We start from the raw sequence: 12222 nt of genomic DNA, 5'->3' as shown, positions 1-12222 counted from the left end.
CTCTCCCTCGGTCAGCTGTGAATTTTATTTTCATCAGTGTCTATTGAAGATCTTTAATCAATGCGACACGTCAGGGCCTCCGATTTGAATTTTTATATATTGGAAATTGTACCGAGTCCCCTGTATGTTTCAGGGTTGTGTGGGGCATGTGTCGAGGGGTCCACCTGTGTTTTTCAGGGTCTTGCGCTCTGCTTGTGGTAAGTGGCTGATGTGTGCTGCTGACCGAGGAAAAGCATTTGCATTTCTGCCCTGGGCGGTTAACAGCCAGTCAACAGCTGTACACATCTACACGCATCAAAAACACTTTCAGCAAATGGCCTGGAGAAGCACTTCAAAGCAAGACTCTATTTCTTTTGGTTCAATTTTAGCAAACATTTTATTTTGCTTTTGTGCTGTTCCTTTCTCTCCCCCATTAAAAATTGCATCCTGTCACATTTGTTTAATTATTGGCATGTTTATTTGCTGTGTGCACTGATGTTACTGTCAGTGTAAATCAGTCTTCCCTCTGGTGTAATATGTGCTTCTCGGACTTCAGGACCTGAGCGTTGAGGTTAACACAGGAGGTTCTTGCGTGGCATTGAGTCGGGCTGAGCTGGCTCATTTCTGGCATTGAGGTTTTGGGCAGGTGAGGGGTGAGGTGATGGGTTTGCAATTGGCTTCCGTGCCTGGAGGCAGTAGAATCCAACTCGGGGCCATTTCTAGAAAATGTGCTTGTGAACATTGGCTGAAGGCAAGGTCAGGTTTTGCTCTGGTGCACTCCCCAGCAATCAAGCCATTTACACAATGTGCAAGTGCTTGGCTTAATGCCTTCCAGTAACTCAAATGTCCACTTGCATGTCAGAGGTTGATGGGCTAGTCAGCAGTAGATGTCACGATGCAGTTCAGTGTAAACCGCACCTAATCAATGCACAGGGCAGATATTTTAACAAGGGTTGCAGATGATCAGGAAACAATACCAGCTGTCTGCTCCTTCAGAGCTGACCTGTCAGGCTGGATTTTGGCATGAGTATCTGGATTGGATGTTGACCAAAATCCCTCTGACTCTGAAGATAGTGCCACCATTGTACCTTGAACTAAGTTGCAATGTGGCCTCTCATGCTTTCTCTGATCTACCTGTGAGGGAAGATCCCATCGAATTATTGGTTCATGATGTAAATGATGATGCCAGTGGTTTAATATGGAGTTGACCCGATGACCAACTGTTCTGTAAATGACTGTCACTGCAGCTGTTTGCTGATAAGTCGGCCCTCTCTCCCTCCCCTCTCTCCCTCCCCCCTCCCCCTCCCTCCCCTCATCTCTCTCTCTCTCCCGTCCCCTCCCTCTCCTCCCTCCCTCTCCTCCCCCTCCCCCTCCCTCCCCTCTCTCCCTCCCCTCTCTCCCTCCCCCTCCCCCTCTCTCTCCCTCTCCTCTCTCTCTCCCTCCCCTCCCCTCCTCTCTCTCTCTCTCTCTCCCTCCCTCCCCCTCCCCTCCCCCTCCCCCTCCCCTCCCCCTCCCCCTCCCTCTCCCTCTCCCTCTCCCTCTCCCTCCCCCTCCCCCTCCCCTCCCCCTCCCCCTCCCCCTCCCCCTCCCCCTCCCCCTCCCCCTCCCCCTCCCCCTCCCCCTCCCCTCCCCCTCCCCTCCCCCTCCCCCTCCCCCCTCTCCCTCTCCCTCCCCCCCTCTCCCTCCCCTCCTCTCTCTCCCTCCTCTCTCTCCCTCCTCTCCCTCTCCCCCCTCTCTCTCCCCTCCCCTCTCTCTCCCTCCCCTCCTCTCCTCTCCCTCCCCTCTCTCTCTCCCTCCCCCCTCTCTCTCCCCCCCTCTCCTCTCTCCCTCCCCTCTCTCTCTCTCCCCTCCCCTCTCTCTCTCTCCCTCCCCTCTCCCTCTCCCCCCCTCCCTCCCCCCCTCTCCCTCTCCCCCCTCTCCCTCTCCCTCCCTCCCCCTCTCCCTCTCCCCCCCTCTCCCTCTCCCCCCCTCTCCCTCTCCCCCCTCTCCTCTCCCCCTCTCCCCCCCCCCCTCTCCCTCTCCCCCCCTCTCCCTCGTCCCCCCCCCCCCCCCCCCCCCCCCCCCCGTTGCTTTCACTGAAGGCGATTTTATTCACACACTTGGAGCTCTTCTTCCTCCCATGCCCACTTAAGATTGACGTGGAGAATATTGACCATTTACTGCAGTAATGGCATCTTCGGAGTGTGTTCTCACTCTGTATGCTGCTGTACAAAAGGCCATGTTCCTCTGGTTTTTGCAGGAGTGTCAATTGATCTGTTTGTTCCTGTGACTTAAACCAGATGCAGAAACAACTGAATTGTCTAAAGTAGAGTTAATGAAGTGACTGCCCTGATGTTAGTAAATTCCTGTTGACCGTTTACAACAGTCAAGTCCTGAAATGGAGCAGTATGCTTTGGAAATGAGCGAGTAGATTTTCTTAATTGCATAAGTTTGGAGTTTAATAACTGCTTGGGCTGTGGGCTTTTAAACATACCAACCCTTGAGCCAACATTTTGTTGTAATTGTTTACATGTTACATAGTGGATGTTGGAATGACCCACACCCAGGAGTTTGGACATGCTCACCTGTACAGTTCTTTCGAAAGCAATCCAGTGGACCTGCGATGGAGTTACATGACCTTGATTTAATCAATATTTCGATTTCATAAACCACTGATAATTCATTGGTATGTCAAATTTTTGACTGTAACATTGAACTTACCTGACTGGGTATGATTATGACTGACTCTGCTTCATTATTTTAGTTTAAAACTGGGTGTCTTTGTCCTTGTGAAAACAACTCCAGTATCTGTTATGATGCTGACAAGAGAGTTTTCTAGAATCATACGGCACACTAGACCAATTGTCCCATCACACTGTGCCTCACGGTAGCATGGTGGTTAGCATCAATGCTTCACAGCTCCAGTGGTCCCAGGTTCGATTCCCGGCTGGGTCACTGTCTGTGTGGAGTCTGCACGTCCTCCCTATGTGTGCGTGGGTTTCCTCCGGGTGCTCCGGTTTCCTCCCACAGTCCAAAGATGTGCGGGTTAGGTGGATTGGCCATGCTAAATTGCCCGTAGTGTAAGGTTAATGGGGGGATTGTTGGGTTACGGGTATACGGGTTACGTGGGTTTAGGTAGGGTGATCATTGCTCGGCACAACATTGAGGGCCGAAGGGCCTGTTCTGTGCTGTACTGTTCTAACTCTCTGAACGAGCTGTCAATTAGTCCCACTCTCCTTTATTCCAAAGGACTTGCAGATCGATTGAGCACTTTTTGTGGATCAAGAGGTTTGCACTAATCCCAGGGAGACTCGCCAAATTTTAAGGGCATTTAAGTGGTCACTGGATAGACATATGGATGAAAATAGAATAGTGTAGGTCAGATAGGCTTCAGATGGTTTCATGGGTCGGCGCAACATCGAGGGCCGAAGGGCCCGTACTGCGCTATAATGTGCTATGGAACAAACTAAATCCCATCAGTGGCAGTTTGAGAACTTAAATTCCAATTTAAAAAATACATTAAAAAATAAGAAGCTGGCATAAATTTTGAGTGATCATTAAGTCATCAGCTTTCTGCAATAACTAGATCGGTTCACTAATGTCCGAATGAAAGACATCATCATCCATACCAAGTCTGAGCTTCTCCAGTCCTACACCAATATGGTTGACTCTTCATTTCACTCAGACTGACCTAACAAGGACAGGATCGGCAATAAATGCCAGTGACTCACTGTCGGAATGAGTGAGAGTCAACCCCCGTTTATGCTGGGAGTGAATTCAGGGACTTACGGAATCTTTTACTTACGCCAGTTGCTCCGTTCCATCGATTTTATGAAGCGTCTGCACTGTGATAAGACAGGCAGCTTTTTAATTAGAATCAACAGTGGTGTGTGTGGGGTGGGGTGTGTGTGTGTGGGGTGGGGTGTGTGTGTGTGGGGTGGGGTGTGTGTGTGTGGGGTGGGGTGTGTGTGTGTGGGGTGGGGTGTGTGTGTGGGGTGGGGTGTGTGTGTGTGGGGTGGGGTGTGTGTGTGTGGGGTGTGTGTGTGTGGGGTGGGGTGTGTGTGTGTGGGGTGGGGTGTGTGTGTGTGGGGTGGGGTGTGTGTGTGTGGGGTGGGGTGTGTGTGTGTGGGGTGGGGTGTGTGTGTGTGGGGTGGGGTGTGTGTGTGTGGGGTGGGGTGTGTGTGTGTGGGGTGGGGTGTGTGTGTGTGGGGTGGGGTGTGTGTGTGTGGGGTGGGGTGTGTGTGTGTGGGGTGGGGGTGTGTGTGTGTGGGGTGGTGTGTGTGTGTGGGGTGGGGTGGGGTGTGTGTGTGTGGGGTGGGGTGTGTGGGTGTGGGGTGGGGTGTGTGTGGAACTGGTTGTCTGAGTGTTTTTGTTTGCGGCTATGTGAAGTCAAGAGCGTGTTTTTCTCACCATTATTTGTGCATCTGAGGGACTGATGATTTTTTAAAAATTCTTTGCTGACTTATAAAATATAGATGACTCTGCCCCCTTTACCCTGCCATTGTTTCTTCCCACACCGATTGGGAAGTGCAGAATTTGAATACTTACTTGGATGGTTCTTGATTACATACAAACAGCATTTTATCTCCATTTCCAGTATGAATAGAAAATGGCAGACGAACAATTTATTTAAATGCTCAATGTGAGGGTTGCTCATAACAACTTGGAGATATGTGCAGCACGGTGGCTCAGTGGGTTAGCCCTGCTGCCTCACGGCGCCGAGGTCCCAGGTTCGATCCCGGCTCTGGGTCACTGTCTGTGTGAAGTTTACACATTCTCCCCATGTTTGCGTGGGTTTTGCCCGCACAACCCAAAAGATGTGCAGGATAGGTGGATTGGCCATGTTAAATTGCCCCTTAATTGGAAAAAATAATTGGGTACTCTTTATAAAAAAAACTATAACAACTTGGAGATTCATCTTCAATTTCTGGAGAACTGTCAACCCTTGGCACTGAAGGTGCGTCTGAATCCAGGTTTCCTGCTCTCTTGGTGTAGTCACTATTATGCCGAAGAGTAGAGAAATTCTCCCCCGTGTCATGGTCAATATCCATCTCTCAACCAACACTAGTTTAAAAACAGTTACCTGATCGTGGTCACATTGCTGTTTTGTGGGATCTTGCTGTGTGCAAATAGGCTGCCGTGTTTCCTTCATTACAGTGATCATTGTGCTTCAAAATACTTATTGACTATAAGGATGTCCAAAATTGTGAAAGATTTCAAGTGCAGTTTCTTTCTCAGTTGCTGAAGCCTTGTGATAACAACAGTCCGTGACATTCTCTAAATGTTCTCCTTCCATCTCTTCCTCCTGAAATCTCCAGTTAAAACCCCACATGCTTGATGTCACCATACCTCCTGATTTTAGTCCTGTGCACCCTGGGATCTATTTCAGTTCTGTATCCTGCACCTTGGAGCCTTTGGTCCTTTGCTTATTTTTGAAAACAGAATTATTTTTACAGGTGTGGGATTGTATAGTGAAGTCTCTCAGGCGTCATTTCTGTGGCAGTTGTTTGCAACTGGCGAGCGTGGGTGTGTATATGTTTCAATTTTCGTTGTCATGGTCACCTGACTGCTGATTTTTCTCTTCCAGTTGAAACTTGCCTGTGAGAATTATTGTCACTGATCAGTAGGTTCTCTCTGCCAACACTAAAGGCTTTTCCCCCCGTTTTTTTTTGTTCACTGTTCATAGTGTGAAAAATGGAGAGTTACGATTCGGAGGTCGTCAGCAAGGTAGCGCAGTGGCAGAACACCTGCATAGATTCTGGCATTCACTCTGGCTTGAATACCAATGCTCCCTCGCTAAGTGGCAAGGGCAACCCTGAAGATGATGAAACGTGGAAGCAGGGAGGCTATACAGTCACAACCACCAGCTACACCACCCAATTACCAGGTATGTGAGGGGTCTGAATTGCCTTCCTGTATATATATATATATATATATGGGTTTGAGGAGAGGAGGATGGGGAACAAGAAGTAATAGTGAGAGATTAGCAGTGCTGCCTCAACACCAGGGACCTGGGCTCGATTTTGACCTTTGGTGACTGTATGGGGTTTGCACATTCTCCCCGTGTCTGGATGGGCTTCCTCCGGATGCTCCAGTTTCGAAGTCCAAAGACGTGCAGGTTAGGTGGATTGGCCATGATAAATTGCCCCTTGGTATCTAATGGTTAGGTATGGTTACCGGGATAGGGCGGGGGAGTGGGCTCAGGTAAGGTGCTCTTTCAGAGGGTCTGTGCAGACTCGATGTACTGAATGGCCTCCTGCACTGTACGGATTCTATGATTTTATAATTAATAGTATCCTGCTCCAGACATCTGATTAATTATTCAATTGGGTAATAACAAGGGAGAGAGTACCCAGTGTGGGAGCAGTGGTAATGCCAGGGTCTGTTGCAATATTTTGATTTGCTGTCTTGAGCTTGGGATGTCTTTTACTGGGATGAGTGCATGGTGCCAGGTGCTGACACTAGCTTTAATACAAGCTTTGTGAGTCATTCAGATTCTCCGAAAGTTGCACTTGGTGAATTGCACATAGTGGAGAAATCCTGACCTGCAGTGTTCCACCCATTAGCGATTTTTGTTGCCATTAGTTATTTTAATTCTGGTGTCGAATTAAAGATGGCTGTGGAGTGAATTGTACCACGTTCCATTAGATTCAGTCTTCTGAGCGGTGAGATGAATTGTAATTGTAGAGCTGATATTGGAATTGGATGAACTTGGGATAAGTGGAATCATTGACACTGGTGTGCAGAGGTAGAAGAGATTGTGGCAGAATGGTGGGGCATTTGATCGTGCTGTTGGGAAGAGACGGGTGGCAAGGTCCTCAGCACACCTTGCCCACCTGCCACCTTGTAACACAAGAAAGCAAATAGTGTACAAAATGTGGAGGAGGTGTGAGATGTCATGAAGTTAACTTGATAGGTGATGGATAAGACCAAAATACACAGGAGCAGGATTAGGCCACTTGGCCCATCGAGTCTGCTCCGCCATTCAATCACTGCTGATATTTTCTCATCCCAATTCTCCTGCCTTCTCCCCATAACCCGATGTTTCACTTTAAAATTGAGTTGCATCTCACTATCCTGTCCAATCAATTCTTATCTCAGTTTTTCCTCCATGGTCTTGCCATTCTCTCTTTGTAACCGTATCCAATCTTAAAACCCTTCAATCTCTCTGCTCCTCCAGTTCTGGTGTCTTGCAAGTCGCTGATTATAACCGCGCCACCTTTGACAGCTACTTAGACCCTAAGCTCTAGGATTCTAACGCTAAACATCTCCATCTATGCTCCTTTTAAAAGACACTCCTTAAACCTATCTTTTTGATCGAGCTTTGGATCATTTATCATATGTGGCTTGGTGTAAGGGCAGCAGGGTGGCGCAGTGAGTAACACTGCGGCCTTACGGCGCCGAGGTCCCAGGTTCGATCCCGGCTCTGGGTCACTGTCCGTGTGGAGTTTGCACATTCTCCCTGTGTTTGCGTGGGTTTCGCCCCCACAACCCAAAGATGTGCAGGGTAGGTGGATTGGCCATGCTAAATTGCCCCTTAATTGGGAAAATGAATTGGGTAATCTAAATTTATTTTTTTAAATGTGGCTTGGTGTCAATTTTCTGTCTCATTATACTTGGGTGAGGAGCTTTAGGTTGTTTTATGTTAAGGTGTTATATAAATGCAGAAAAGTGGATATTCGTGCTCCTGTGTATCCTGGGTAACTGAGGCAGATACGCCTTTCATAATGCATCCTATTCTAAAATCTACAGATATGGAAGAACAACTGGCCTCTACCCGTGGGCAACGTGTGCGTGCTGCCATGTTCCCAGAAACCCTGGAGAGTAGCACCCGTATCCTGTCCACCCAGCTAGATCCCAGTCAGGAGACTAATGTTCAGAAACTGTCGGAATCTTCCCAGATGCTGAAAGCCGCCATTGTCCAGCTCATCAATTATCAAGATGATGCAGAGCTTGCAACACGCGCCATTCCTGAACTCACCAAACTACTCAACGATGAGGATCAGGTAGAGTGTCTTAACAAAGTACATCGGAACAGGAAGAGACCGTCCCTCACGCCTGTTCTGCTGTTCCGTTACATCTTGGCAGATTTTCTTTTATGTATCATCTTGTTTACATAACCCAACCAAAATGTATCAGTCTCTGTTTCGAAATTTCCTATTGGCCCTCGCCTGTGACAACTTTTTTTTTTGGAGGGAGGATTCCAAATTTTCACAAAGCTTTGTGTGAAGAAATGCTTCCAACCTCAATGACCTGACCAAAATGTTACGGTTACGTCTCCCAACTTCCCATCAGAGGAAGTAATTTCTCTCTATCTACTTATCCATTCCTCTAATCATCACTTTAGGGATGGACAATAAATGCCGGCCTAGCCAGCAACACCTACAGTCTGTAAATTAGTTTAAAAAAAATTAAATCACCCCTTAATCTTCTGTAGCTTATTCTGTGCAACGTATCCTTCAGTCCTGGCAACAATAATAATAGTTATTGTCACATGTAGGCTTGCATTAACACTGCACTGAAGTTACTGTGAAAATCCCCTAGTCACCACATTCCGACGTCTGTTCGGGTCACAGAGGGAGAATTCAGAATGTCAAAATTACTTAACACGTTTTTCAAGACTTGTGGGAGGAAACCGGAGCACCCGGAGGAAACCCATGCAGACACTGGGAGAGGGTGCAGACTCCACACAGACAGTGACCCAACAAGCTGGGAATCGAACCTTGGACCATGGTGCTGTTAAGCAACAGTGCTAACCGCTGTGCTATTGTGCCGTCCATTCTGGTGAATCTGTGCCACACCTCTTTTTTTAAAATAATTTTTATTGGAATTTTTTACAGAAAATATAAAAATATAACAACAAGTATAGCAACAAGCAGTAATATGCAACTAACAGCCCCATAACACCCACAATTCCCCCCAAACCGTAACATCACATGTATCACACTCCTCTCTCTTCCCCCCCCCCCCAACAAGGGAACTTAACCATAAATTAAAATTAAATAAATCAAATTTAAATAAAATAAGCAAACATAATCAACGTCCCCCCCCCCCCCCGGGTTGCTGCTGCTACTGTCCCAGTACCCTATCGTTGAGCCAGAAAGTCGAGGAAAGGTTGCCACCTTCCCCCACCGGGATGCGTAGAAACAGCGCCGTTTGGGGCCCTCGAAACGGCCCAAAAGTCTCTAAATAGCGGGAGCTGCCGAACGTGCGGCTTAGCTCCGCATAGCCGCAACCGGAAGTCCCGTGCCACACCCTCTCAAGGACAGGTCTATCATTGCTGAGATGTGATGCCCAGACTATATAGTTACACCAGATCGGAACTAACGAGATTTATATAATTTTAACATAACTTCCACCCCTTGAGTTCCAGATGACTTGAAATTAAGGCCGACATTTCAATAACTTTTTAGAATATTTTGCACCTGCCTGTTAGTTTCAGTGACCTTTGTGTTCTGATTCCCAGGTCCCTGCTCCTCCAAGCTTCTTAACATTTAGAAAATACCGTTGAGGTTCAAAGAGGATGAGGTCACCTATGCTGTGTCGATTTCCACCTTCCACAGTTTTCCCCACTCTCTGAATTCAACAATGTTGCTTTGTAACTTTTTGCTTACGTTCACACCATGCCACTCAATTGCAGTTCCTACTCTAGCACTCGTATCATCAGCCCCTGTCCAATATCACTGTATACTGTCATAGAGGTCTACAGCACAGAAAAGGCGATTTGGCCCATCACGTCTGCGCCAGTGATGGTGTCAGTTTCTGTCTGATTTACACTCCCTGGCACATTCTGCCATATGAAAGGAACTGTATTAACAGCAGCTATGGAGTCGTGGTGGCCTGTCTGCTCCACAGTGTATAGGGTTGTTGTTAGTGGCGTTGCTGGAGGAAACTGTGCCCACTTCAATAAACTCAGGAGAATATTAACCCTTGTTTCTCCACTTTATTATGTAGGTTATAGTCAGCAAGGCGACCATGATAGTTAACCAGCTGTCGAAGAAAGATGCGTCTTGCCGGGCCTTGGAGCAGTCACCCCAGATGGTTGCGGCAGTTGTCCGCACCATGCAGAATACCAGTGACCTGGAAACCGCGCGGCACGCAGCTGGCATCTTACACAACTTTTCTCACCACCGAGATGGCATGCTTGCCATCTTCAAATCGGGTGGAATCCCTGCATTGGTCAGGATGTTGAGGTCTGTTCCTGATGTAGCTAGTATCTCGTTTTTCTGACTTTCTGTATTGCTGCTTCTCCCACAGCCCCATGTTCTCTCGTAAAAGTATTTATTGGAATGCAAGTGACTCTTTTCAGGTGGCACGACAGCACAGCAGTTCGCACTGTTGCTTCACAGCTCCAGGGTCCCAGGTTTGATTCCCGGCTTGGGTCACTGTCCGTCCGTGTGGAGTCTGCACGTTCTCCCAGTGTTTCACCCCCCACAACCCATAGATGTGCAGTTTAGGTGAATTGGCCACGCTAAGTTGCTCCTTAATTGGAAAAGAAAAATAATTGGGTATAATAAATTTATTTTGAAAAATGTCAGTCGGTTGATTGTGGGAAGCAGCTTCAGAAACAAAGCCATGGCCTGAACTGTTTGTGCAATAATATAGAAATGTTGTGCTAGCCTGTCAGTGTGTGTTCTCTGTGCATTCTCCCCACACTCATTTGGATTTTGTTTATTGCCACGTGTACCGAGGTACAGTGAAACGTATTTTTCTGCGAGGAGCTCAACAGATCATTAAGTACATGAAAAGGAAATAAAAGAAAATGCATAATAGGGCAACACAAGGTACACAATGTAACTACATAACACCGGCATCGGGTGAAGCATACAAGGGTGTAGTGTTAATGAGGTCAGTCCATAAGAGGGTCGTTTAGGAGTCTGGTAACAGCGGGGAAGAAGTTGTTTTTGAATTTGTTCGTGCGTGTTCTCAGACTTTTGTATCTCCTTCCGATGGAAGAGTGAGTAAGCCGGGTGAGAGGGGTCTTTGATTATGCTGCCTGCTTTCCCCAGGCAGTGTGGGGTGGAGATGGAGTCAATGGATGGGAGGCAGGTTCGTGTGATGGACTGGGCTGTGTTCATGACTCTGAAGTTTCTTGCAGTCTTGAGCCGAGTAGTTGCCATACCAGGCTGTGATGCAGCCAGATAGGATGCTTTCTATGGTGCATCTATAAAAGTTGGTAAGGGTTAATGAGGACATGACGAGTTTCCTTAGGTTCCTGAGGAAGTATAGGCGCTATTTCGAGCTCTAACATTAGCATTTACAGCCAGCGTTTATGCTTCATACAACCCACCTCCCACCCTTAATTTCTCCACCAGTGTATTCTTATTCCTTTCTTCACGTGTTTATCCAGCTTTTCCTGAAATGTATCTGCTGTTTGCCTCTCCCAGTCAATTTGGGAACAAGTTCCCTATTTTCACCACTCTGGGTAAAGAAACATCTCTGGAATTTCCTATTGGGTTTCCGTGCAAGTTAGCACATTTAATTCTGATGGTAAATGTAGTATTCCCTAAGCTGGTTAGTCAATGGCTCAGCTACATGTGCAACCTCGCCACGCTAAATAGTCCTCCTCCCAGAGACTGATGGTGCCAGACTGTGGCCAGTTTTATGTCTTGATTTAAACCGTCTCAATATCCAAAGCATTTCAGTTGTGAGCCTTCAGAATAAGAGAGGGAATCTTGGCTCAGAGGGAAAAGTATGTTTGTGGACTGTAGGAGCCAGGTTTCTCGTTTTAATCAAATATAACCTGATTTCTTCTGCTGCAGTTTTGCCTCTAATGTACATTGATCTTCAATTGCAATTTGGAGGGGTTTTCCAACCTTATTTATTCAGTTGTCATTTCACTCGGCTCCATTACCGTAGATCCTGGTGTATCTGTAGATCCAGTGTATAAGTTGATCCAATTTCACCTGCCCCAGAAATCATATTTTTGCTTATACTTGTCAAATAAGCTATGCCCTCGGATCAAAAGTCAATATCCCCCCCCCCCCCCCCCCCCCCCTCCCCCTTTCAACCGCGGCATGTTATACTCTGTCAACCTGAGTTTTCACTGCACAAATGGATGTTTTACTTGTTGGTACCTTGTAACTAGGCCCAAGGAATGAAGCAGGTGATATGGGCTATGTTGCAAAGATGCTTAGGAGTTTTACACATACCGACCCAGAGTAGACCCCATGTGGCGAATGATGCAGAGAAACAAGTCTTCAAACAACTGATGTATGAAGCTGATTTCAAGCTAGAAATAGCAACATTTTCCAACTCGTCAAA

General features: G+C 47.3%; 1 protein-coding gene across 3 annotated transcripts in view; it reads left to right on the top strand.

Moving 5' to 3' along the window:
• LOC119953888 (junction plakoglobin-like) overlaps nucleotides 1-12222 on the top strand; it is a 71683-nt gene that overhangs the window by 32716 nt on the left and 26745 nt on the right. For all 3 annotated transcript variants that reach the window (XM_038778516.1, XM_038778517.1, XM_038778518.1), the window contains exons 2-4: nucleotides 5645-5845; nucleotides 7711-7964; nucleotides 9913-10151. In XM_038778516.1, coding sequence (XP_038634444.1) covers nucleotides 5653-5845; nucleotides 7711-7964; nucleotides 9913-10151 — 686 coding nt within the window. In that variant the 5' untranslated portion in view covers nucleotides 5645-5652. The remainder of the gene's footprint in view (nucleotides 1-5644; nucleotides 5846-7710; nucleotides 7965-9912; nucleotides 10152-12222) is intronic.

This window comes from Scyliorhinus canicula, chromosome 19 (assembly GCF_902713615.1).
Source record: "Scyliorhinus canicula chromosome 19, sScyCan1.1, whole genome shotgun sequence".
Lineage (NCBI taxonomy): Eukaryota > Metazoa > Chordata > Chondrichthyes > Carcharhiniformes > Scyliorhinidae > Scyliorhinus > Scyliorhinus canicula.
The sequence above is the reverse complement of the archived record's forward strand: the minus strand, read 5'-3'. Positions and strand labels throughout refer to the sequence as shown.